The 27,763-nt window shown below is 41.9% G+C and overlaps 1 protein-coding gene across 3 annotated transcripts in view; it reads left to right on the plus strand.

The window, feature by feature from the left end:
• Positions 1–16,374: 16,374 nt before the first annotated feature.
• Positions 16,375–27,763, plus strand: part of Nars2 (asparaginyl-tRNA synthetase 2, mitochondrial) — a 114,440-nt gene continuing 103,051 nt past the window's right edge. For all 3 annotated transcript variants that reach the window (NM_001398738.1, XM_087656709.1, NM_001034921.2), the window contains 4 exon segments: positions 16,375–16,778; positions 23,075–23,184; positions 25,307–25,427; positions 26,962–27,102. In NM_001398738.1, the coding sequence (NP_001385667.1) occupies positions 16,638–16,778; positions 23,075–23,184; positions 25,307–25,427; positions 26,962–27,102 (513 nt within the window). In that variant the 5' untranslated portion in view covers positions 16,375–16,637.

Raw genomic sequence — 27,763 nt, forward strand, 5'->3', positions numbered from 1 at the left:
GAAGCTGAGCTGTATGTATGTATCTAAGTATGTTTTTATGTGTGTATACATGTATGTATGTATGTATGTGTTATGTGTTTATACATGTATGTGTATGTATGTGTTTAAGTATGTATATATGTAAGTATGTATATAAGTATGGATATATGTATATGTATGTACATATGTGTGTATGTATACATGTATGCATGTAAGCATGTATGTATGTGTTATGTATGTATACATGTATGTATGTATGTGCATAAGTATGTATGTAAGTGTGTATATAAGTATGTAAGTAATATACGTATGTAAGTATGTATGCATGTAAGAATGTATGTATAAGTATTATGAATGTGTGTGTATGTATGTGTATGTATGTGTGTATATACTCAACCATTTATATGTCTTCCTCAGGAAAATGTCTAATCCAGTGTTCTACACATACAGGTCAGGTTGTTCTCTAAATATTGAGTTGAGTATCTTGTATTTTTCAGCTTATTAAATATTTGGGTTTCGATATTCTATTGGATTGATCGTTTGATATGAAGAACTTTTTAACTTGAGAGAACTTCATTTCTCTGTATTTGTCTTTGTGGCCTGTGTTTTCTGTCTTAATGTTGAAACAAAAACCATTGCCCAGAATACTATAATGGAGTATTTTTTTTTCTAGATTTTAGTAGAAAAATTTTATAATTTTATTCCAGTTTGAGTTTGTTTGGTAAGTTTCATTTTTCCATATGTAGTAGCTCAGTTTTCCCAGCTCCATTTATAAAAGAGGCTGCCCATCCCCCTGGACTGTTCTTAACACAGTCAGTCATTAGGGATTAGCTAGCTAGCCATACACGTGATACCTTTATGAGCTGTCTTCTGTGTTTTAGCATTTACAATTTTGAAGAGGTACAGACAAATTTAATGTAATAATAAGAAGAGTAGAAAAAATGTAAAAAAAAATGACCTCACAGGCCTGTGAAGCCTAAAGTGTTTACTACCTTCTTTTTATGGGGCTATTTTGTCCATCCTGATCACAAACCTCAACCCACGTTAAGTTTTGTTTGTTTTTATTTTTCAAGAACACTTCATATAGTGTAGTAATCATTGCCTGCTTTGCCACATGAGGAGCTGTGCAGTGTCTCATTCTTCCACATTCGTCAGTGTTAGGCTGAATCCATTTTCAGCTTGACTCATTCCTTATACATTTGCCTATCATTGGTTCTTCTAATGGTTTTAGTATCCATTGATGATGATTGCCTCAAAATTTTACTTAAAGCTGCAAAATGCTGATTTCCCTACTTCCCCCATTTCCTTGGCCTTCATTAACTAGAACGTTTCAATCAAGAAAAACACCTTCTTTGTTGTGTTTTGATTTCTCTGAAACCCCCAGGTTTCTTTCTTTTTATGAAAGAATTTTATTTGTGCATGTGCATGTGTACATGCATGCGTGTGCCTGTGTGTGCAGGTACTGGTGGAAGCCAGAAGAGGGCACTGGATCCCCTGGATCTGGAGTTATAAACACCTATGAGACATCCAACCAGTGCTGCACACTGAACCAGGATCCTTGTCAAGAGAGGCAGGCGAGCCAAGCGTGGCCGCACACACCTTTAATCCCAGCACTCAGGAGGCAGACGCAAAGCAGATCAAGGCAAGGCAGGGGCCAGCCTGGTCTACAGAGTGAATTCCAGGACAGTCCAGGCTACCCAAAGAAACTCTGTCTCAAGAATGAAAACAAACAAGCAAACAACACAAAACAACAACAACAACAACAACAACAGAAGAGCAGCAGGCACACTCAACCACTGTCACCTCTCCACCCTGCTTTTAAAATTATTATTATTTACTAATTTTTTACAGTGATAAACTATTCTGACTGTTAGAATCCAGGGGTTGCCTGACAAGCCACACGAATACTAATCTCAGTCAGATAGGGGTTGGTTTATTGAATACACACCCCAAGACTGACCGATCAGGGCCATAGCTCAGAATTTGGAGGCTGAGGCTACAGCCCAAACATCTTTCTCTGTCCATTTAAGAAGGCTAAAACCACAAGAAACTACACTGAGGTCATATGCAGGTGCAGGAAGTGCTACCCAGTGGTCAGCTCTGACCCAAGCCATTTTAGACATAACAGTTCCTGTTGACCTTTCATTTGATACGTCCAACATAGGGCTTTGTGGAATTTCTTAGGTTAACAAGTCTCATTCAGAACATAGCAGGATATGTGATCAGCATGACTTTGCTCTGAGACAAGTTATCTTTCTGTGTCAATGAATATGGAAGGCATGGAAAAAAATGACTACAGCTATGCTGGAGCTGAAGGCAGACCTCAACACTAACAAACTCCAGAAGAGCCCAAGAAACTCTAGGCCTTAATTTGTAATATTTTTAAGCTTTCAAGTGTGTGGTATATGTAGTGTATGTGGTGTGTGTGTGTGTGTGTGTGTGTGTGTGTGTGTGTGTGTGGTGTGTGTGTGTGTGTATGGTATGTGTGTGGTGTGTATGTGGTGTGTGTGTGTGTGACTGTATGTGAGTGTGTGTGTGAATATGCATGAGTGTGTGTGTATGGTATGTGTGTGGTGTGTATGTGGTGTGTGTGTGTGTCTGTGTGTGTGTGTGTGGTGTGTGTGTATGGTATGTGTGTGGTGTGTATGTGGTGTGTGTGTGTGTGTGATGGGATGCTTGTTGGTGTATGTGTGTTGTGTGTGTGTATATGTATGTGGGGGGGGATAGAGTGCTTATTGGTGTATGTGCGTTGTATGTGGGGAGTGTGTCTGTGCTGGTCTGTGGGTGGCCTGTCAGAGGATAACCTCATGAGTAAGTTCTCATCCTCCCCTTGTTTGAGACAGAGTTTCTTGTTGTTTGCTGTTATGAATGTCAGGCTCATGAATTTTTGAAGAGTCTCCTATTTCCGCCTCCCATCTCTTCACAGGAATACTGGAATTACAGACCTGTACCTGCAGAAGTACCCAGCGTTACATGGGACCTGGGGATTTCAACTCAGATCCTCAGGCTTTGCAGCAAAGACTTTATCCCTTGATCCATCTCCCAAGTCTCAATCATAGGATTTCAATCAACAACAACAACAACAACAACAAAAATAAGTATGCAATATGTCATCTGTTAATATTTTTGTGCAGTTGAAATATGTGGCCATATCGGCCACATTTGATCACTCTGCTGACTAGATAGGCAACATTTCATGTGAACTTTCAACTGAAGTTTAACATACAGAGCCAATGTTTCTTCCACTTCGCCTTTTCCATTGTTCGTTATCTTTGGTGTATTGTCACACTTGTGCCTGGGGAACATCATTTTCTGTCTCAGGAACCACCTTTAGTATAGGTCTGATAGTCATGGGTCTGCTGTTTGTCATGTCTGAAAACTCCTATTTATTCTTACTACTGAGGCTATTCTATGGTATACAAGTCTAGGTTAGGCCCTTTAATATTTATCAGACAGGACAATTGTCCTTTGGTTCTGTTGTTTTTATTGAAGTCAGTCTTGTTTTTACTTTCTTTGAATGAATGAATGAATGAATGAATAATTTTAAAGATTTTTCTCCTTTTGTTTGGTTTTCAGTAGCTTTGCTACTGTGCTGTGTTTCCTTCATATCCATCCTTCCTGAGTCTTGCTGAGATTCTTGAATCTGTAGCTCCACGTCTTTCATTGGTTTTAGAAAACTCTTAGCTATTATCTTGTCAAGTCTTACTCAGTTTGTCTGTTTCTTTCTGAATCTCCAATTATGCAAATAGTAGGCTTTTCTATCTTGTATGTTTCACCTGCTTGTTTGCCCAGTAGACCAATAAGACAGAGGAGCCTGCAAAGTTACCAAATCAGAGGCAGCATCTGTAGCCTCTGCAATGGATACAACTGCTCTTACACATTGTCTCATGTTTTATAGCTGGGAAGAGACATCATGACCAGGGTAACTCTTACAAAGGCAAACATTTAATCGGGGTTGGCTTACAGTGTCAGAGGTTTAGTCCGTGATTATCATGGTGGGAAGCATAGCAGCACCCTGGTAAACAAGGTCTGAAGAAAGAGTTGAGAGTTCTACATCTTGATCTGCAGGCAGCAGAAGGGGACTGTGTGCCATGCTGGGCATAGCTTGAGCACAGGAGACTTCAAAGCTTGCCCCTACCGTGACGCACTTCCTTTAACAAGGTAGAACCCAGTCCAACAAGGCCACACCTCCTAACAGTGCCACTCCTTCTGAGCCAAGCACTCAAACACATGAATCTATGGGGCGGAGGGGCATACCTATTTAAACCACCACAGATAGCATGAGTTTCCCATTGAGATTGGAAAACTAATCTCATTCTCAAAAAAGAATTTTGAGAAATCCAGTTCCTAGCTATACTGATAATCGGACAATGGATGATAAAATATGGATGATTGTCCCACAGGCATAATAATTAAAATACTCAGAGTCTTTACAAATTAAATAAAGCGTTTTATGTACTTCCTAAAATGGAAAGCGCAAACCACTAAGTAGGAAGAAGCAAGCAGGGGGTAGCAACACAGTGCTTAATAGTTTCCTCAGGCTTCCTTTGTAACTATGTAACATGCTGATTATGTTTTCTGCTTTTAAGGGGAATAAAGGTATTTTTTCCTTAGACAAATTCACTTTGTAACCATTTATCAACTTTTCTTTTTGTGTGTAGGTATACGTGTCTGCATGAATGAGTGCCCCACCTGCATGTAAGTGCTCATGGAGGCCAGAAGGCATCCGATGCCCTGGAACTAGAGTTTCAGTATCGAGCTACCTGATGTGGTGTGGGCCTCTGTGCTGGAGATTTTCCACGGAGATCTCCGGTCTGGCTAGGTGTGCAGGTTCAGGAGAAGGGAAGAGAACTCGGGCAGGAAGGGAGGGGAGTGGCTCTTCTTCACCTCCACTGGTGTTGTTTGGCCTCTGTTTCAGGCCTGGCTGACACAGCAGCAGACTGACTAGTCAGCAAGGGATGCAGAAGGGCTTCTGGCAGTGATTTCTGGAGAGCAGATCTCTTCCCCAAGCGGCGGTGTTACAGCTCTTATGACAGAAGCTCTCAGACGACAGAGTGATTCTTGCACACCTTTAATCCTGAACACGATTCTTAAATACAGTTTTTGGATGGGTCAGTGTCTGACAGCAGGTACTTCCTATTGGTTTGGGCTGAGAGCTTGGGAAGACCTCATCTACATATTCAAGAGCATGGTCCTGCTTCAACAATTGATCTGTCTTGAGCCTACGTATGTCCTCACCTATAGAAGAGGGGTTTGGGGCATTGCCCTACGTGACTGGTCTGTCTCAAACATCTCTACAAGGGGGGCTGTGGGGGCTGCAGCTACTTGAGGCCTTGATCTCCTAGGAGACTGGAAATGCACCTGTCATCCCTTTTAGGGTCTCTGGGTATTCGACCTATCTTGACCAGGAATCAGGGTACCTTTCACAGCCCTGCCCCCACAATGTGGATGCTGGTACTGAACCCATGTCATCTGCAAGAGCAGTAACTGCTATTAACCAAGCTGTCTCTCCAGCCCTATAAATGAGTTTGATTTTTTTTTTTTTTTTAGGTTGGCTTAGTTTGGTTTTTGGTTTCTCTGTGAAGCCCTGGATTCCTAGGACTCACTCTATACATCAGGCTAGCCTTGAACTCAGAAAGCTGCCTGCCCTGCCTCCAGAGTGCTGGGATTAAAGGCGTGCACCACCCCCTGCCTGGGGTATGTGAGTGTCTGCCTGTTTGTGTTTCACCTTCATGGGATGCCCACAGAGGCCAGAAGAAGGAAGTGGATCCCAGATGACTAGAGTCACGAATGGTTGTGAGCCCCCATGTGGGTGCTAGGAATTGAACCCAGATCCTCTGCAAGAACAGCAAATGCTCTCAACCACCTCTCCAGCCCTACATAAGTTTAATTTAAAGGACAACCAAGTATTGTCAGCATTGGATGCCCTCAGCTATAAGAAACACTCTTTAGTGGATTTTTAGGGGAAAGATCATGCTGCTTTCAGCTATGTGATAATAGTGTTTCACATCTCTGATTCTAAGGGGGTGAGGGAGAAAATGGATATTACCCATCCACCTTGAAAGAATTACATCTGAATCTAAAGAGATGTAGTTTGTTTTTCTAGGGAGAACCTGAAAGACTACAGATTTCTCTCCCCGATTCTCTTACTACCATGAGCCAGTGATATAAATGCATTTCATTCTATGGATCAAAGGAGGTGGGAAACTCAGAGAACTAATATTTTGCATAAAGCTGAAAAGAGGCACATTTGCCAGCATACAAGTTACCAATTACTGTGTAAGACATTACTCCAACAGAGCCGGGGAGACAGCTCAGTGGGTAAAGCATTTGCTGTGCAAGCATGAGGACCCGAGTTGGGAGCCAGGACCCATGCAAATGCCAAAGGGGTGTGGTCCTGCCCCTGTGATCTCAGCATAGTCAAGATCCCCAGAGCAAGGTGACTAGCTAGACTAGTTCTGAATTCAAGTAAGAAATTCTGCCTCTCAATATAGGAGCAATCAAGGAAGATACCAGATGTTAACCTCTGACTTACACATACACGTGGATACTTGTGCATGAATGTCTGCACACACATGTTCCCATACACATTCAAATATACATATACACATGCACCCCACACACATACACATGCCCTTAGACCTCTCGCACCATGCACATTTATAGTCACATTCTTTTGCTTACATGAACTAATCTAATTAATTAATATCGTAAAAATGCACAAGGATGTAGATAGCAGAAGGCGAAGAGAAGTCACTAGGAGAAATAAAAATATTACGTAAAGCATGTGTGTGTATACACACGTGCATTTTAAGACAGGTTCTTACTACATGGGCCATATTGAATTTGAGCTCTTTACATAGCCCAGACTAGTTTTAAACCCATTGAGTAGCTCAGGCTAGCCTTGAACTTGTGATCCTCCTGCCTCAGCCTCACCAGAACTCCAAATTAATAAGTACTAAATAAATCTTACCAAATGTGCATCATTTCAGTGCCTCTTGGAGTAATTTACAGAAAGGTACATAAGCCATGTTCTTGTGACATGAATGTTATAAATGAAATTAAAACTGTTTAATTCAGTATATAGAATAAAAATTTACACTTCCATATCAATCAACATAGATGATTTTGAATGTGAAACCCTAAAAAAAAAAGCAGAAAGCCATCTTCAGAGGAAGCCACATTACCCTGCAGTCTTCCTTGCTACTGTTTGTATACATTAGCAGAACTCAAGGAAATCCCACTGAAAAATGAAACTGCAGGGAATCATCCCATTCCCAGAATTTCTGGACATGACTGGTCACATAGAGAACCCGTTTGCCATTCTGTTCCAGTGTCCCTTTTCACAAGCCTCTTTTGCAGGACACCTAACCAAGTTCACAAGATACCCAACAGGTTTTTCCTTCTTATAAAAATAAAAATAGTGTCTCCTTTTGGTGTTTAAAATGTTACTGACTGCTCGATGTATACCAATGATGAATACCGACAGCCTGGATTCCAGGAAGACCATGCTTCCACATTCTCTATCACAAGCACGAAACTTTCTTAAATTTAGAATTTGCAGACTGTTGTTTTTTAAAGCAGAGCTAGAGACATAAGTCATTATTTACAATATGAAGCAAAGGTTGAGCTTATATCATGAAAGCAGCAATCCTGAAGAGAATTGGGGGAGTTCCCTGTGGGATGGGGCATCTCCTCACAGTTCACAGATCCTATAGTCAACAGCGAAGTCGATCCAGGAGTGGAGAACTGGGGATGGTCTCCGACGCTGTAGACAAGAACTTGGTGCACGGTTATAGAAAATTGAAAGACCAAAACAAACGAATCAAAGGTCAGGATTTACAATCACGAACTAAAACTAGATCACTGATAGGGCATTGATCCCTACAACAACAGGAACATTTGTAGAATTCACTCCCTCTAAAGCACATCCTTTTTGTTCATATTTTAGGCAACCTTGAGGGGAAAATTGTCCTTTCTTTTCAATTTCACCCTATGAATGGGAAAAGCTGCAAAATGCAGGTATAATAATAAAAAGACTTCCAGGACACGGCGGGGTGCTCATTATGAAACTGTGTATGCAGTAAGACACATTTTCAAAAGCTATTCACAACCTTTGAAGTTCTGTACAATTCAAAAGAAAATATGAACACAGGAGGGTCGGCTCAGATTTTGTTATCTGCTCTCTGCAACTTTACTGTTCTGCATTATATTATTTTCTGGTTTGAAGTTTTGGAAGCTAATCATGCACAAAAATATTTGCAAACAGTGAGATCCAGCTCTGAAGGATGCACAGCAACATCCCAAGCCTTTGTTGATTGTTCCAGGAAAACTATCCTCATAGATGAGCATTAGCCACGCAATAAGGAACAGGAAAACGCAAAGGCACGGGCATTTCCATTAAAAAAAACCACTTTTAAAATAAAGAACGACAGGTGAAACAACAAAAGATGTTGGTTTTATGTTATCAGAAAAAAAAGTATAAAAAAAAAGTATAGAGTATCTTAATAATGTCCCTTCAGAACTGAATGTTATTTCTAAAGCAGGGTACGTAAGATGCATATCAAGGTTTGCTAAGCCTCTGCCCCCCCCCCTTTTTTTTCTCACAACATGCCATTTTAAAGGCAACCTACAGTGTTATTGAAGATCCTTGCCATGTATTTAACCAAGGAGAGCTCATATATCCAAAGATACACCTTAGGCTTTGTATAGATTTAATAAGAAAACCAGTAAGAAGAAGTAAGTGCACGCAATTGAAAGATGGGTAAAGGACATTGTCAATTCATCCAGGAGCATTCAATAAGAGCAAACACTGAAAAGGTTCTCAGCAAGAACAAAGACCGGAGCAGTGCGAATTTAAACTGCTAGGAAGAAATAACTAGCAGATACTAGCTACCTTTACCAATACAGATGCATTCAAAAGACTGATAGAGATCAGAGAGTGGTTCAGCACTTATGTGCACTTACTGCTCTTTCAGAGGACCAGGACTTAGTTCCTAACACCTATATCATATGACTGGCTTACAACCACCTGTAACTCCAATTCAAGGGGACCTGACATCATCAGCTCTCTATGGACATTGCACATAGATTGTGTATGTGCAGACAAGCAAGTACATACATACATATACACATACATACATACATACATACATACATACATCTAATCTATTTTTAGGTCTGAGAAGGAGGTTGGGAAAGCATCTCAGTGATAGACCATTTACGTAACATGTAGAGAGCCCCCAAGTTTCACCACAAGCATACACACACACACACACACACACACACACACACACACACACACACACCACTTGGCAAGTTAAAAGGATGTTAAGTAACAGAAAGTTTGGAAGATGACATGTTTTTTGTTTATCACAGCCAAAGATTTAAAGTCCTATAATATAGTAATTTAAGTTTTAGATGTTATTCTCAAATTAAGTGCTGCACACTTATAATGAGCCATATATAAAAACTCTTGCAACAATGTTACTCTTAAGAGCTGCTCTGAAGTAGAAACAAACTAAATGTTCATTAACAAAATGGATACAAAAATGTAGCTATTGCTCTGGCTTCAGAGTAGGTTGTCCCTCCAGGGTTCATTTGCTGGAGGCTTGATTGCAGTGTTCTCTGGCATTAGAGGATCGTGAGGCTTTTAAGAAATGAATTCTAGGGGCTGGGGATTTAGCTCATTGGTAGAGCGCTTACCTAGGAAGCGCAAGGCCCTGGGTTCGGTCCCCAGCTCCAAAAAAAAAAAAAAAAAAAAAAAAAAAAAAGAAATGAATTCTAGTGGGAAGTGGTTAGGTGTTTAAGGGCCCTGCTTTGAGAAGGGATTGACTCTGCTGTAATGGAGTGAGTTCCTTCTTAAAAGCGTGGCATTCTTTTCTGGCGTGAAGCTTGAGGTTAGACATGCACAAACATATTTACAAATAGCCAGAACCAGTCTTGAATAATGTATGGTGAAATCTTAAGTTTTAACTTTCTTCCTTGAAGCTCACTATACAGACTGGCATTGAATATGCAGTGCCAACAGCAAAACAAACAAAACAAAGCAAAGCAAAGCAAAACAAAACAAAACAAGACCAAAGAGAAAACCCACAGGCTCAGAAACTTTCTGGGACTTCCTAACGCATCACGTAATCTCTCCTCACACACTCCCACAGTGACGACACCCACCATGTTGTGACATAATCAAGGGGGTTTCACCAGAGTTCAAAGAGACAGAGCTGCTCACCCTTGGACTTACAGCCTCCGTGACTGTGAAACCTCTTTTCTGTAGACATTATTCAGGACCAAATTTTTTTATTTGTTTGTTCAAATGACCAAAAGATGGACTACTGAAGTTACATTGGCTAAATGAGATAGTACACATCATGAAAAATGAACAAGCTTCAGTATGGCTCCCTTTCCTTGAGGGTGTCTTATAGTTCCCCCATGAATTCCTGAAGCCAAATAGCATCCCAAACCTCGTACATTCCATGGATTGTTTGCATATGTGTATGGTGTAGTCATGCATGTGTATGTATGTTCACATGTATGCATGTACATATGGAGGTCCAAGATTGACAGTGTATTTCTCAGTCACTCTTCATCTATATATGAGGCAAGGTCTCTCACTTGAACCAAGAACTTTCCTCCTCGGCTAGTCTGGTTAACCAGGATTCCTCATCTCAGCTTCCTGCTGATTTGGGGTTACAGCTAGCTGCCACACCTTGATGGCTTTCACACAGGCTCTGGGGATCCACATTCTGGTGCTCAGGCTTGCCTGGTTAAGAACTGTATCTCCTGAGTCATCTTCCCAGCCTCATACTGTGACTTTTGATTCGGTAAATGACATGGTGACTAACAGACAGATGGTGTATATAACGGGATGGAAATACAGGACAGAGATGGCCTGCGGGAGAGGGAGGGAGTGGACTATATATGAGAGCACATGTTGTACTCAGACTAATATCCTATTTAAGACCTTTGAATTGTTTCTGTAATTTTCTGTTTAACATTTTGGACTGTGGTGGCCCGCAGGTCAATCTGAAATTATAGAGGGAAAGTGAAGATGAATGAAAGGAAACTCCTGAATGTCAGGCAATGACATAGCTGAGCCTCATGAAAATAATGTTGAGCAAATAAGTCACACACGGTGTAATATATTCCGCAAGGTTCTATTTGCACGAGTTCAAATACGGGTAAAATGAAATTATAATGTTTAGGCTACATAGTTAGCTTGTTAAATTATAAAGAAAATTACAACCAAAGAAAGGTCCCAAAATTAGCAACCCCGGTGAGTAGGAAAGCTGTTACTGAGAAGTTGAAGTAGCTAGAACACTGCTTGGCAATGCTCCTTGCCTTGACCCACATAGTGTTTACACAAGTTCCATTTTATAAATACTCCTTAACTGTACGCTTATGTTTTATGCATTTTCTGTTATTCATGGAACAACAAAGGCATTTTAAACCTTCTTTCGACCTCAGCGGTGAAAACTCAGGCAATTATTTTACAATTTACCCCCAAATAATAAGGCATAAAAATCGATGTACTTCACACACTGACCTATTTGCAGTGGAAGTTATAATTCACATTCAACCCCATTTTAGGAAATGCAAAAGCATCTGCCAATGAGTCAGTCAGTTAATAAGTCTCTAGAATTAACAGAACAAAATCAGAGTTAGTAATAATCTGCCTCTTCTAGTTACGCCCAATCACTCCTGATTGCAAAAAGTCCTTTGCAAAAATCTTGAGCGTTCAGGGTTTCTTTACCTGCAATAGTATGCGTGACGATACATTAAGAAAAATATATCTGGCCCTGGGTTCGGTCCCCAGCTCCAAAAAAAAAAAAGAACCAAAAAAAAAAAAAAAGAAAAATATATCTGCTGGGTGTGGTGGCATGTGCCTTTAGTCCCAGCATTTGAGAGGCAGAGAAAGGTAGATGTCTGAGTTTGAGGCCAGCCTGGTCTATAGAGTGAGTTGTAGGGTAACCAGGGCTACACAGAAACAGATCCCTTACATTCTTTTTTTTTTTTTTTTTTTTTTTTCCGGAGCTGGGGACCGAACCTAGGGCCTTGCGCTTGCTAGGCAAGTGCTCTACCACTGAGCTAAATCCCCAACCCCGATCCCTTACATTCTAACTGTGAACCTCACAGCCATAGTTAATAAATTACCTTGAGGTCACTTAAGATTGCTATCCTACTGTGTACTTAGCCTGTTTATTTAGCATGCCTTTAAGAGAACAACATAATAACCAACTTTACTTGCCTTTATTTCCCATCTAATCAGCTCCATAGCCTAGTTAATACATATCTGTAATCTTAAACTGTGCTCTTCCATGACCCTCGCCCTTGAGTGATGTCATAATAATCATTTGCTGGAAACAGCAAATAGGATGAAAATGGACTCATAAAATGAGTATCTACTATGAATGTTGAACATAACATAAACAATATTGCTTCATAAACAATGATATCTGTAATACTGTTTGCTATCTGGGTCAGTTGGAGTCAGTGATATAATCCCTTGTAAAACACTACTGAAAGATTTTGTAAAGTATCCTTCATTTCTTCCCCATGTGATACTTTCTTTTTCAATGAACACAGAGCAACATTCTTTGTTAGGGACACACACAGACAGTCAGATTTGACAGCTTTCAGGCAGGCACAGAGTGTGACCCATATAAGAGATAACTAGGAACAACAGAAGACACAGGGAGAGGAAAGTAGGAAATCCAAACCTCTGTTAAAGTACACCAAGCAGCAATGTTCCCCAAATGCCCTTTCCTTCATCAACACTGACATATTATTGGTGACTCTGAGTTTATAATTAACGTATTCACACTGACCACAAGGATGTCACATTTTCTGTGGTGATGTGAACATCTATTTGTAGGCATAATTTTTTTCCAACCTACTTAATAAGGGTTCACCCTCCCCTCTAGCCCACCACCCGCCAGAGGTAGTGGAGGAGAGAAGTTATTAGGACACGGAGAAGTGGACCCGTTTGCGGAGCGCGTCCAATCTTCATTGTCAAGATATCAGCAGTTCAGTCCAGTAGCAAACACCAAATAGGAATCAGCTGCCACAGTCTAGTCCTCTGGGCAGTCACTACACACAAACCAGCAAGAGCAGTTCGATCCAGAAGAAACCCCAAGGCTCTCCACCCGGCTTGAGGCTGCAGAAGTGGCAAGAAGCTGCAGGAACCTCAGCCAACATTCTTTGGCAAGTTTCTCTCAATGTTGTCACCATAAGCAGAGCTCGGCAACACAATGTAAGGCAAATCAATATATGTGGGTCCTAGAGAAGAACAGTGAGGCAGAGCAAAGCAAACCAAGGCTTGAGCTCCCACTGTCTGTGGGGACATGTTTACATTCCTTCTGGACGTCACACATCCTTTCATGCGTTTGTTATAGCAAAACATCCTTTCGCCCGTGTCTGCCTTAACAAGACATCCTTCTACCTATGAGCCCCAACAAAACATCATTTGACATAACTGACTTTCCAAAGAAACCAGAAGTTTCCACTTAATCTGTTCCCCTCAGATAGGGCACCATAAACAAAGCAAAGAGCCTACCCATGTGAGGCTTAGTCAAGCAGTGAGACTACCCCATACTAGCACTCACCCCCCTTCACCTCCACCCCTATGTGAGCATTTGAAAGCTCAGGTGACTTCCTGAGAACTTCATCATGGGTCATGCAGACAAGACTTAAGCAAGGACTTCTGATCACCAGGCTCACGGTTTTGCTCATTATTCTATGGAAGGAAAAAAAAGATGGAGTTACGCTGAAATGAAATTTTTATGAACAGGAAGAAGAGAACCAAAGCATAAACATCTGAAACACCAACACACAGTTTTTCCCTGGTGGCAAAAATTAGAAAGTCTAAGTATAACAATTGTCACTGAAGGTAACTGGGAACTGCCACAGCTTATCAGAGGGTATCAACTCAGAAAACTTCTGAAGTTCAAGATGAATATGCTTTAGGCCACAATACTTTAGACAATTTTTAAATGTGTCCAGTATATTAGTGCAATATTGGTTTTTTTTTTTTGGTTCTTTTTTTCGGAGCTGGGGACCGAACCCAGGGCCTTGCGCTTCCTAGGCAAGCGCTCTACCACTGAGCTAAATCCCCAACCCCGCAATATTGTTTTTAAATCTAAGTCATATGACTCAGTTTCATGAGACATGAGCCTTCTTAATCTGGGGTATTTTCCTTAAGAAAGAGAATACATTATAAACATAAGTAGTTGTCAGCTTAGAACAAAATAAAGAATTGTAAGAAGTTTCTGGTTTAAGTTAGTTAAAGCGCATTGTGTAAAACCCTGTCAAAACCTTCCCAGAGAGGCTACAGAGATGGTTCGGTTTGAAGAGCACTGGATACTCTTGAAGAGGACCCAGGTTCTATTCCCAGACCCCAAGTGGCAGCTCATAACTGCCTGTAACTCCAGTTCTAGAAGATACAACATCATCCCCTGGCCTTTGTGGATACCAGGAACACATTTGGTACACAGATACACATGCAGGCAAAACAACTATACAAGTAAAAAAATTTTTATTTAAAAAATAATCCTTCACAGAGTTCAGGAATAATGCTGATATAATTCACGGCACAGATAGAAAATACCAGAGGGTAACAACATGGACAATTCGTTTCTGTTTCTCACTCCATTCTTCAGGAAACTGAGAATCACAGAAAGTCTGGTAGATAAGTCTTCTTTATGTTGTAGGAGGAACAATTCATGGGTGTCTAATCACTAGAGTAACAAAATGAGTAAGAACACGAACGGAACAAGACTTTTAAGTAACTCGGTGTATGCGGCAGAAGCTCTAAGCTTCCGTTTCTTCTAAGCATGAGCGACTGTGAAGATGGAGTTAACACATGAAGTGTTCTTGGCATGGAATGGCCACTGTGTAACACTCTACTCATCACTGTGGCTGGCACGGTAGGACATTCACGTTAGAAATGTCGTTCTTGCTGCTATCGGGAAGGTGATGAATCTAAAGGCAGAAGTGTGAATCCAAACACTGAAAACAAATCAGAAGACAGTAGATAGAATTTGGCGCAGTCAAAGAGACAAGGGAGCGGTTGGCGGAGCACAGGCAAGCAGGCAGTGATCAGCTTTCACTGCAGTTTGCATTACCCATGGCTAATTTCCCATTTCACCTACTGCGGTCCCTTCTCCTTGGGTTACTGAACAATGGCCCTCTGCTTAGTTTTCTCATGAATCCTTTGGCTTCCGTAGAGGAAGAAAGTCTCCCTGAGATTTGACTATGGTTCTTAAACTCTAGCAGAGCAAAGCAGAGGAAGAAAGAAGATGAGACAGAAAAATTAGCCTAAAGAGAAAACGAGCTTGCTGGTTGCTGGTTTCATCCTTTTAGGGGAAGGGGGGTATCTAATATACTTTTATACTTTAAAATATAACCGATATCTGCGTATTCCGAAGGCTACACGTTTCTGTTTTGTTCCTTCTCAAGGTTCCAGAAGTGTCCATAAGTATTTTTATTGGAGATATTTTCAAGTCTGTCTAGCCATTTTTCTTCCCAGCAGCTTTTCCTGTCCTCTTCTTACAGGGAAATTTCTGACATTCTCCTCCGGCAAAATTCTAACCTTCCTCCAAACTCAGCCTAATTATCTCTTTCTCTGGGTTGCCATTCCTCTTGCCATGTGCACATTTGTGTGTGTGCTCTTGCTGGTTATAATGCAATGATGCCTCTCTGCTTCTATCTCTCTATCTCTCCTTCTGTCTCTCTCCCCCAGCCATCATCTTTACATCATACACTTCCTGATGGACAGGACTACGGTGTCTGACAGCGGAAACTTTAATTAGTCCTTATCTTGACCTTTTCTTGTTTAACTAGATAACCGTATTATCATGTGTCTCACTGAGTTATGAAAAGAAATAATTTTTGTGTAAACTTCAGATTTAACTGACTATGAAAATGTCATTGTTTTCCGATCAGACAATGCAAGTAAAATAAGAGGAAGACTTGCCGAGTCTGGCAGGGAAAGCTTCAGTCTCTCCTTTATAAGCAATGGTGTGTTTGGATACCACACAACAGCGACTTCAGCAGGTACTAGGTCTGGAGTCTGACTTCCTACAGCTCAGAACTCCTCTTTATCCCTAAGACTCTGCACAGACACTTGCCTTCTGCATCTGTCAATCCTGCCCACAAGTATTCCTCAGTCGCCCCAGAGATGATCCCAAAGAAGCTTCCTAGCTGTTTCTGAGAAACCTGAGAAACCCTTGCGCCTTAGCCCCGCCCACCTCAGTTCCTGCACTGCCCGCACCCGCCCCACGCAGATCACCCCGCCCCTTGGCCCGCCTAGCAAACTCCGGGACACAATCACGCATGCTCAGCCTCCGACTCCACCTAGCGTGATGACGTAGGAGCGCGCACGGAGGGACGTAGCTCAGTTGTAACGTGCTTTAACTCTGGGTATGGGCTCTGGACCCACCTACACTGTAACATAGGTCTCCGTGTTCGGTGTAGTAGAACCTTCTGTGCTTTCGGGAGCTGGACGCGGAGGAGGGCTCCTGCAGGAACGGCTTGGGGCGCGGAGGGAAGAGCGACCCGAGAGCCTGACGGCAGGACTGTGCGGGTGAAGAAAGCTGCTCTGGCGGACTGCGAGCCGGAACGTACCCCGGCCGTCCCTTGGATCTCTGGCCGGTCTCACCATGCTCGGGGCCCGGCGCCTGCTCGGAGCGCTGCGCCTCTGTTCCTCTGTTTCCTGCCCCAGGCCCCGCGCGACTGCCAAACTGCGCGTGCGGGACGCTCTCGGGGTCCAGGACGCGAGTGGGGAGTGCGTAACGGTGCAGGTGGGTTTGTGGAAAGACTGCTGCCTGAGCTTGCCTGGCTCTGAGATGTCCTATTGGACCAAGCTTGGGCAGAGCAAAGTTGGAAGTGAAGGCATCTCAAGAGCCCACACTTCTGGGATCGTCCTGTTATTTTTGCAAATCGTTCTGACGATTAGAAGTGCAGCAGCTGAGGTTTTCATCACACCTAAGAGTTACCTGTGAACACTTTTATCGTGAGGAAAAGTTGGAATGAACACGCCCCCTTTTGTTTATTTATGTTTGTAGTAATAACATGGGATGCCTTAACCCTAGTTCCTTGAGAGCAAAAATTCGGTCTTCCCTCTTTTCCTGTTCATCACCTGGCTGGCTGGCAGGAAATAGTGGTTCCAGGTGTGTCCAGCCTTTTGACATAGCAACACGGTGTTTCCATTTACCAAGTTCACACTTGAGCCATCGAGTGACCACCTCTACCCTCCAGTTAAAAAGTCTCAAAGTTTACAGTTCCGTTCTGGGCTGCATTCCCAACTATCCTTAGTTGCTCACTGTGGTTCATTAGACACAAGTTGGACACAGGAGAACCCATGCCTTTTCAGTTCCTTCTGCTCCTGAGGCTTCCATGTATTAAACAAGGAGAAAAAGCAACATGTTGTAGTTTAACAAGCTAAGGGCTGCAGTTGCTTTGGCTTAATTCGCTTGCCCTACGTAGTTTGTTACTTATGGGCATGTCACTACAGTGCCCCAGGCATCAGTTTCTCTTATGAAAATGGAGATAATAGTTTATATTTTGGAAAATTTCTGAAAATTAAGTGGGTTAATGAGTACAGGCTATTTGGAATAGAGGCCTGTCAATGGTAGCTGCTGTTATTTGTGACAGCTTTGAATAGATCTTAAAGAACAGAAAGAATAAGACCGGTGCTTGGCTGTTTCTTCTTGAATTGCTGAAACACACTAATTGGTCTTACCTATATTCCTGATATCAAGCTGTTCTTCCTTGTGTTTATTTTGGTTTCATACTTGTCCCATGATCCAAATCAAAGTTATCAAAACTGCTTGCAGTACTCATTGATTAGTTTGACACCCACTAGTTATACCATTTTTGAGATGATCAAAAGATTCAAAGATGAACTGAACCTACTAATCAAGTCACAGACTTTCTTTTACTTGGGTGCTTTTACTTTGGTTACTATGGAAACTGCTAGCCACCTGTGGCTCTGAGCATCTGAAGTGTGTTTCAACTGCATGGAGATGTGTTGATTTTGAAGAGTAAATGAATTTTAAAATTTAAATATATAGAAATAAAAATATTTTTATATTGATTACATATGAATGATATTCAGAGTATAATTGTTTGAATAGCATGTTATTCATTACCTATTTTTACTGTAAGGACAAATCTTTTTAAAGATTAATTTTATCTTGTATTTATGTATATGTGTTTGCTTGAGTATGTGCCACACAGATAGGAATACCTATGGAGAGCCATAGAGGGTGTTAGTTCCCTTGGAGCTGAAGTTACAAGGAGTTGTGAGCTTCCCCAGACGGTACTAGGACCCAAACTTGAGTCTTCTGAAAGAGCAGAAAGTGCTGTTAACCTTGGAGCTAACTCTCTGTAAAACTCACTTTATGTTTCTGTTTAGCCCTAGTTTGCAGCAGTGTGGTGGTTATTAGTGGTGCGAATAAAGAGCTGTAAGGAAACAGGGAGTTCCTGAGCTGTGTGGAGCTCAAGAAGGTGTTCCCTGCATGTCAGGTTGCCCTGGAGGATTGTCTCCCCAGGCAGGGTAACTGAGGGACTGGAAATAGCAGCAGGATGTGTTCCCAGGCAGGGTGGGAAGGAAACAGCATTCCAGAAACGCTCGATGCTTCAGATTGTACTACCTCATAATTTTCTCTCTACCTGCATTATCCTTTAAATTTTTCTAAGCGTCTGTTCTTTTCACAAACGCCCACAGCCACTTTGTTTAGGCCTCATAAGGATTGAATAGCACAATACTTAGACTTCAGGACAGAAGCACATCAGAAGTGCTCCATGTTAACTTTCCAACAAGTAAAAATAAGAGTGTGGCTTCAGAAGTTGACTGAGAATGAGCAACCGTGGGTGCTTTGGGGGGCTGGGTGCCATGAAGTGGTTACACTTCGTGCTGTGCAGCAGTTTCCAGTCACGTAATCTCGGGTTCACACTTGAACACCAGTTCATCAGCACTGTGATTTTCATCTAACAGCCCGGAGCCACCGTTTATTTTATTTGGAAGAGAGGTGTGATAATCATTAGGACTTTTATGAGAAGGAAACGAGATAGCATATGAAAGAAGTAAGCTTTTTTTTTTTTTTTTCTTTTTTTCGGGGCTGGGGACCGAACCCAGGACCTTGTGCTTCCTAGGCAAGCGCTCTACCACTGAGCCAAATCCCCAACCCCAGCTTTTCTTTTTTTAAAACATGACGTGTGTCCAATAGGTGGTGGATATTTTTTCACTTAAAATGTTTGTGTTGGAGAGATGGCTCAGCACTTACGAGCTCTTACTACCGTTCTAGAGAACCAGAGTTTTCCTTTTTGTTTGTTTGTTTTTCCTCCCAGAGTAGCTGAGTCAATTGGCAGAACCTAAATCAGGAGGCTCTCAACAACCATAAGTCCAGCTCCAGGGAATCCAGTGCTCTCTCCTGGCCTCTATGGACACCTGCTCTTACTTGTCACACACATGCACACACACACACACACACACACACTCACTCACACACACACACACACACACATATGTAAATGGAAATGAAGAGCAGCAGATGGTTCTCTTAAAGTTCCAGGTAGACCCTAGACCTTGTTTCAAAAAATGGACAGTAACAAAAACATTGGATTCTTACCAATGCACTAGCAATAAACTTAAAATCAAGTAAGCTTGATTTTTTTCTGGGCACACCTGTAATAGTGTCTGTAGGTATGGCTGAGTGGCAGACACAGTAATAATAGGAATTTTTGTGTGTGCATAGCCTCATGCTTTCTACAAGCGTTATTAGTAGGAAGTATCTATCCATTTCTTTACATTTAGGGGCCACTTCACAATGAGTGTCTTTGAAAACATTTTTCTCTGTTAATTCCTGTGCTGGTTAAATTCAGGTTGGGAATGAATGTAGCCATTAGTCCATTGAAGACTTCTCACTTGTTTTTCCTTTCCTTTCTTTTTTTTATTTGATAATTTACAAGCTAATATTTTTATTAAAATATTTTATTTATTCACATTCTAAAAGTTGCCCCACTTCCTTGTTCCTTCCCCTGAGTTTTTCACTCCATCCCCCCTCACTCCCCTGCCTCTGAGTAGGTGGTGCTCTGTCACCTGCCCACCCACCCCCACTTCACCCGAGCAGCGTCCCTCTTCCCTGGGGCATCAAGTTTCCACAGGTTTAAGCGTAACCTCTCCCACTGAGGCCAGACGTGGTTGTCCTCTGCTACACATGTTCTCTGGGGTCATGAAGGAGCCCTTGTATGCTTCATGGTTGGTGGCTTAGTCTCTGGGGGCTGTGAGAGGGTCCAGTTAGTTGACCCTGTTGTTCTTCCTATGGGGTTGCAATCCTTCAGCTCCTTCAGTTCTTTTTCCTAACTATTCCACAGGGTTCCCCAACCTTGATCGAATGTTTGGCTGTATCTCCATTTGTCTCAGTCTGATGCTGGTAGAGCCTCTCCGAGGACATTCATGCCAGGCTCCTGTCTTCACACATAGTATGGCATCAGTAATACTGATAGGGTTTGGTGTGTGCCACATGGGCTGGATCCTAAGTTGGGTCAGTCACTAGGTGGCCATTCATTTACTCTCTGTTCCATTTTTGTCCCTACATTTCCTTTGGACAGAAACAATTTGGGGTCAAAAATTTTGAAGATGGGTGTGAGGCCCCTGCCTCCACTGGGGGCCATGTCTATCTGCTGGAGGTGGTCTCTTCAGGTCCCATCTCCTCACTGTTGGTCATTTCAGCTAATGTCATCCCCATTGAGTCCTGGGAGCCTCTCACATCTCAGGTCTCTGGGACATTCTAGAGATTTCCTTGCCCCCAACCCTCCCTGCTGAAAATCTCAGTTATTGCTCCCTCTCAGCTCCTCTCCTGTCTTCCCCCCAATACCTTATCCTCCCCCTCTTCCATTCATCTTCCCTGTTCCACCCAGGTTCCTCCTTCCCTGTACCTCTCATGATTATTTCTCCTTTTAAGTGCATTTCAGGTGTCTATACTTGGACCTTCCGTGTTAAGCTTTTTACAGTCTGTGAGTAGTATCATGAGTATTTTGAACATTTTAGTTAATATCATAATACATACCGTGCTTGTCCTTTGGGGTCTGGGTTATCACACTCAGAATGATATTTTCTAGTTCCATCTATTTGCTTGCAAAATTCATGATGTCCTTGTTTTTAGTAGCTAAATAGTATTGCATTGTGGGAATGAACCACATTTCCTGTATCCATTATTCCATTGAGGGACCTCTTGGCAGTTTCCAGTTTCTGACTATTACAAATAAGCCTGCAATGAACATAGTGGATCACATGCCTTGTGGTATAGTGGAGCATCTTTTGGGTCTGTACCTAGGAGTGGTATAGATGGTCTTCAGGTAGAACTATTTTTAATTTTCTGAGGAACTACCAGATTGATTTCCAGACTGGTTGTACCAGTTTGCATTCCCACCAGCAACGGAGGAGTGCTCTTCTTCTATATCCTTGCCAGCATGTACTGTAGCATGTACATGTATCTTAGCCATTCTGATTGCTGTAAGGTGGAATCGCAGGTTTATTTTGATTTGTGTTTCCCTGATGACTAAAGATGTTGAACATTTCTGTAAGAGCTTCTCAGGCATTTGAGGTTTCTCTGTTGAGAATTTTCTGATTCGGGAAAATCTAGATGAAGTGGATGATTTTCTTTAAGGAAAATTCTGAATAAGTCACCCAGAACAGACTATCATTGTCTTGAGAACAGCATCCAGATTGTCTTTGAAATCCCCAGGATAATGAAATGTCCAGCTTGAAGTGTATGTGGTAATATCAGTCTAAAGTGAGTGAGTGTTTCTCCATGTCCAAGTTTGCCAAGCAGCTGCTTGCCTGCTTAGTTAAGAGGGTAAATAGCACACCAAAATTCCCTTGCTAATTTACTAGATGTAGTGTCTGGTGGGAACAAACACTGTTCCCCGAATATGAGTGCAATCCAGATTTCACTTGTAGAGGTCAACATCTGTAAATACACAGAGCAGGATCTTAACGTCACCTGCCATGACTTCTCTCTATGTCCCTCCTCAAGACTTCTCACTTGTACTTGGGCATACCTGTCCCTTAAGTTAAGACTGTCTTTGAAATGCATGTATCACTGTGTGTTCCTAACGAGACTTTGCTTTTTATCATAAATTTTTATTTGTTTGGCGTTGACATTTCTGTGCCTGCCGCAGAGCAGTTTTTGCCGTGGCAGAAGATCACACTTGAGAAATGCCCAGGAAACCGTTTTCGATTAACACTGTCTCTAAAATTTTAATTTATTAGTTAACGTACGAAGAAATGGGTCTCTGGTGCTGGAGAGATGGCTCAGCGGTTAAGAGTACTCACTGTTGTTTGAGAGGAAGAAGAGGACAAGCGTTTAGCTCCCAGTACCCACATAGGCCAGCTCCTAACTGTGTACAACTCCAGCTCTAGGGGATCCAAGACCTTCTCCTGGCGCCCCTGACCACACGATGCCTGTGGACACACACACAATTTTTAAAATCTAGTGTGAACCCACAAGCGTTAAAAAGACAGATTTCTTTCATTGTGACGTTCTTATATGTATATTTCATTATATTTTTTTCTTTTGTTTTGGTTCTTTCTGAGACCTAGACTAGCTTCATAGTCAAAGTTGCCCTCAAACTTGGGATCCTCCTGTCTTGGCTTCGAAAGGGCTGCCTCACAGGTGTACACTACCTAGCTTCACGAGACTGAATTTTTTGTTTTGTTTTGTTTTTTGTTTTTTTTTAAAGAATATTTTGTAAACACGACATCTCATATGATATTTCTAGTCTAATGATCTCTCTGGATGACCTAAGGAGAAAGGCACAAACTTGTAGATTTTATTTTATTTCGTAATTGGGAGAGGAGTAGTTTTGAAAAGCCAATATTAAGGCGGGCCACTAAATGCATATCCCATTGTGATAAGAGTCGTGTGAACCGTGTACACATACAGATAAGCCAAAGGCAGTTCATTTTATGCGGCTGACAGACATACCGAGGCAAGATTGTGAACATCTCCTTCCAATCCCTTTTTAAATGTGCAGTGAAAATGTAAAGTGTTTGATTTTTAGGCTCATATTTAACCATACTTCTTTTCAGGGGTGGATCCGGTCAGTCAGATCCCAGAAGGAAGTTTTGTTCCTGCATGTAAATGACGGCTCTTCTTTGGAAAGTCTTCAGGTTGTTGCAGATTCAAGCTTCGACAGTAGGTAGGTTTGTTTGTTTTATCCTTTTTGTTTTCTAAAGAGTTCCTTGTTTTTTCTTTTCTAGTGTTCTCCACTTGTCTAATTGAATATTTGATCTTTCTAATTGTATCTGTGAAAAATAGCCTTGAAGAAAAATCCAGATACTTGGAATCAGGAGCCTTCAAGCTCTAATATTTCCTCATGCTGATATCCTCTGCCCATGTTTTATTCCAATCTTTTTAAACCTTTTTACACCTCCCCTAGTTGTTGTCTCCTAGACCTTGCACATGTTGGTCCCTCTGCCTGATGTAGACCTGTTTGTGGCTCCAGTTTAGACATCATCTGGTGTCTATGGCAAGTGCTTCTCTGCTCCCTTAGGATTGTCCTGTGCCCATCCTTCATAGAATGGATAACATCGTTTGGAAATTAATTAGTAATTAACTTATTAGGCTCCTTTAAGGACTCAGTCTTTAAAGTTAGAAATGATGTATTCTATTTGTTTATTTATATTTATTTATTTAGTGTATGAGCACACTGTCACTGTCTTCAGACACACCAGACGAGGGCATCAGATCCCATTACAGATGTGGTTGCTGGGAATTGAATTCAGGATCTTTGGAGGAGCAGTTGTGACTGCTCTTAACTGTTGAGCCATCTCTCCAGCCCTGATGTATTCAATTTTTGTTCATAATTCCTGTCATAGTATTGGAAAATAACCAATTATTATTGGATAGCTGGAACTCTTATGGTCTCACTATCAGATGTTAGAACTAGTAGCACTTTATGTTAAAGTATAGCCTATAATTCTGCTAGAATAAGAGCGCTTTGTTATTCCAAGGACTATTGGGCAGAAAGACAAAATTTATCTTAATTATGTTTCTATTACTGTGATCAGTCACCTTAACCAAAGCAATTTACAGAAGAAAAAGGGTTTTGGAGGCCGACAGATTCAGGTTAGAGTCCACGACCATGATGTTGGGGAGCATGGCAGCAGTAGCAGGCATGCACAGTGCTGGAGCAGTAGCTGAGAGCTTCATCTTGCTCCACAAGTATGAGGTAGAGAGAATGAGCTAACTGGCGATGGCCTGTGCCTTTGCACCCTCAAATCCCACCTTCAGTGACACACCTCTTCCAACAAAGCCATCCCTCCTGATCTTCAAACAGTTCCACCAATTGAGGACCACACATTTAGATATCTGAGCTTCTGCGGGCCCTTCTTACTCTTGCCAGCACACTGTCGCACTGTGACAGCCTTTTAAAAGAGGTTTGTGCTCTCTAATGGTGTCTGTTAGGAAGCAATTGCATGGCTCTGTTTAGCCCTGCTGGATCACGAGGCAACTCATAACTGCCGTGGACAGTCTGAAGCAGCCCCATGTCCCCATACCTGGGATTAAAATGAGGGCACACTCCTATTTCTATGTTTTTTTTTAAAGAAACCAAAATTCTCGATTCCCGAGACCACCTCTTAAAAAATAACAGCAAAACCCCTACATGTGCCAGGTGGTGATGGCATAACTTTAATCCCAGCACTTGGGAGGCAGAGACTGGTGGAGCTCTGTGAATTCAAGGCCAGCCTGATCTACAGAGTGAGTTCCAGGACAGTAAGAGCTGGAAAAAAACAACCAACCAACCAAATAAATAATAAGGATTTTCTACATGTGAAAAGTAGCACCAAGAGCATCTTGTGACACCATTGTATGTTGTCAAAGCAGGGGGCCGTTGACGTTGGTGCAGTGCCATCAGCCAGACTGTAGGCCCTAGCCCCAGAGCTTACATAAAACCTGCCCCCTTAAAGTATGTGGGCCAGTGTAATTGATAAGACGTGATAGGCCTGGTGGCGCACACCTTCAATCCCAGCACTTAGGAAGCAGATGTAGGTGGATCTCTTTGAGTTCCATGCCAGCCTCATCTACAGAGTGAATTCTAGGCTCTTCTCCCACACCCTCAAAAATCATAACAGTTACATAATTTGTTAATTCTAAATAACGTTAGCAAGGGATTCATTTTTACAGTCCTAGTCCTGCCAGAGCATCTGCAGATTATTTAACTGAGGGTACTTTTGACATTGTATACTTTAGCAAGATTTTGACTGAAATGTAGGCTATCGATAGTGTCTTTTCTGATCTTAGTTCTTTTGTTACTCTAGAGAATTGGCTTTTGGGAGTTCTGTGCAAGTCCAAGGGCAGCTGGTCAAAAGTCAGTCCAAGAGGCAAAATGTGGAACTGAAGGCAGAGAAGATTGAAGTTGTTGGAACCTGTGAAGCCAAGGTGTGTTTACTGGTGGTTTTAGAGGCCGTTTAGGTTTAATTTAGAGCATGAGTGCTCTGCTTATGTCTGTTGCAAGGATAGCACACAGAGCGAGTTTCCTTTGTGACTTCCCTGATCACTGAAAGAGACCACAGAGACTATTGAGAAGAAGCATTGTAGTGATTGCCTCAGCTTCTGGAAGCCAAGTTTTCGTTAGTCCGTGCATCTTGGTGGCACCTGCCCTCTGAAGTCTGCCTTCTGGACATTGGCTTCTTGTTTTTGCTAGTACTGATTTTTAATATCTAATAGGCATAATTACCATCCCTTGGCTTCTATTGTTTTTATACTTTTGGTTTAGTGTTATATATTTACTTTAAACTTTTATTTTTCTTAATTCCAAATCCAAAACCTCAATATGTACGTGGGTCGTATCCCCTGCCCCTCCCTGCCCTTTCGGTGCTAAGAATCAAACCCCAGATCCTGCCATGGGTAAATGCTATCTCCTGCCCCAGCTGAGTGCTACTTACCATATTCAGACATGAGAGAATTCTGACTCTCTACTGATGGGACTGTAGTTTACCTCTAATAAGTGTGACATCTGTTTCTGTACAACATAAAACCAACATTTACACAGGAGACTAGAAGTGAGTGCTATCTATCCTTTTTAACTTTGCTGTTATCTTTAATGGAAACTTGAAGTTTTGTTTGAAAAGATGTTTGTCTTGTTAATTTTGTAACCTAAGTGTGGCAGGTTGGAAATGTTACAGGTTAGACTGATAATTTCCTTTAATTTTTCCCAGTCATCAGTACTATGCTAAATGAGAGAAAGGTGTTGCCTCTCCCTCTTGCTGTTAGATAACAATAACAAGTTGATAAGCGAAAAAGCCACCTTAATCAGTTATGCTTGTGGGCTTTCAAGACATTGGGAGAAATACCAACTGTGTGTGAATAGTGGTAGAAAGTCTTTTATGCCTCTAGTGTTTGAGCTCACTAGTCAAAGTGAATTATTTTGAATAGTACATGCAAACCCCTTTAGTTGTAAGAGACTGACAGCTAATGGGTAGAAACTTGATAAATAAGGGGCAAGCCTCAGTGACATTGAGTAATTTAACTGCTAAGTAGGAAAGCTGGTTGTAACCCAGCATCTCCCTAACTCCACCCAACGATTCTGTTTCCCTGACAGAAGTAACAGGGCTACAATTCATTGTATTAAGCAGTAGGGGTGAGCAATGGCTCCGGGATAAATAAAGATGCTCATCTCCTAACTTGATAACCTAAGCTGGATTCTTGGGACCCATATGGTTGAAAGAGAGAACCAACTCCAGGTTGTCCTCTGATTGTTGCACATTGGTGTGTGTGTTTGTGTGTGTGTTTGTGTGTGTGTGTGTGTGTGTGTGTGTGCACGCGTGCGTGTGCACGCACGCACTCATCTGAACACACAAATACATGCACTTAACTTTTTTTTAAATAATAAAGAGGGAAAGCATCTTCCCAAAGTGCTAGTGTTTTAATAAATACTCTGTGTTTTTGTTTTCTTCTAAACTTCTTTTGGCAGGCATTTCCTATAAAGTATAAGGAGAGGCATCCTCTGGAGTACCTGAGACAGTACCCTCACCTGAGGTGTCGGACTAATGCTCTGGGTTCCATACTGAGAGTCCGCAGTGAAGCCACAGCTGCTATTCATTCCTACTTTAAGGTAAGGCCCTCTGCTTCCGTGTGTTCTTTCTACTGCAGAATTCGAATAGTTGTGAGCCTGGAGCATTTTTCCTAAAAGACCTCATTTTTTTAAACACTCTTTATCATAAAAATTAAGTGTCACAGACATGCATATGTGTCTTCTCCCCTCCCGCCTCTATTTCCTTCTGTGTGTTTTAATAGCCATGTTGAGGAGTAACTGGCATAAAGAACTGTGCACACTGCCTCTTTATGTGACGAGTTTGGACATGGCTATACACCTGAAGGCATCACCACTGTGACCCTGAACCTTTGTTCCTGTAATGCTTCTTATTTACTTTCATTTCGAGTACCTTTTGTGGATATAAAACTGCAGGTCGGTAGGCGTTTTTGTGTATATGAGAGTTTTGCATTCATATATGTGCATGCATGTACCAGGAGAGGGTGTCAGAGTCCCCTGAGACCCGAGTTACAGACAGCTGTGAGCCACCATCTTTGCTTAGAGACTGGAACATCCTAGGGAAGGGCAACGAGTGTCTTCACCGCTGAGCCACAGACCTTGTTAAGTAGGCTTCTCTTGGAGTCAGTGTAGCCTCAAACTCAACCTGACCTTGCCTCAGCTTCCCAAGTGTGAGGGCTACAGACATAGGCCCAGACTCCTTAAAGTCGCCAAGTCGCCACTG

This window comes from Rattus norvegicus, chromosome 1 (genome assembly GCF_021556685.1).
Source record: "Rattus norvegicus strain SHRSP/BbbUtx chromosome 1, alternate assembly SHRSP_T2T, whole genome shotgun sequence".
Classification (NCBI taxonomy): Eukaryota; Metazoa; Chordata; class Mammalia; order Rodentia; family Muridae; genus Rattus; species Rattus norvegicus.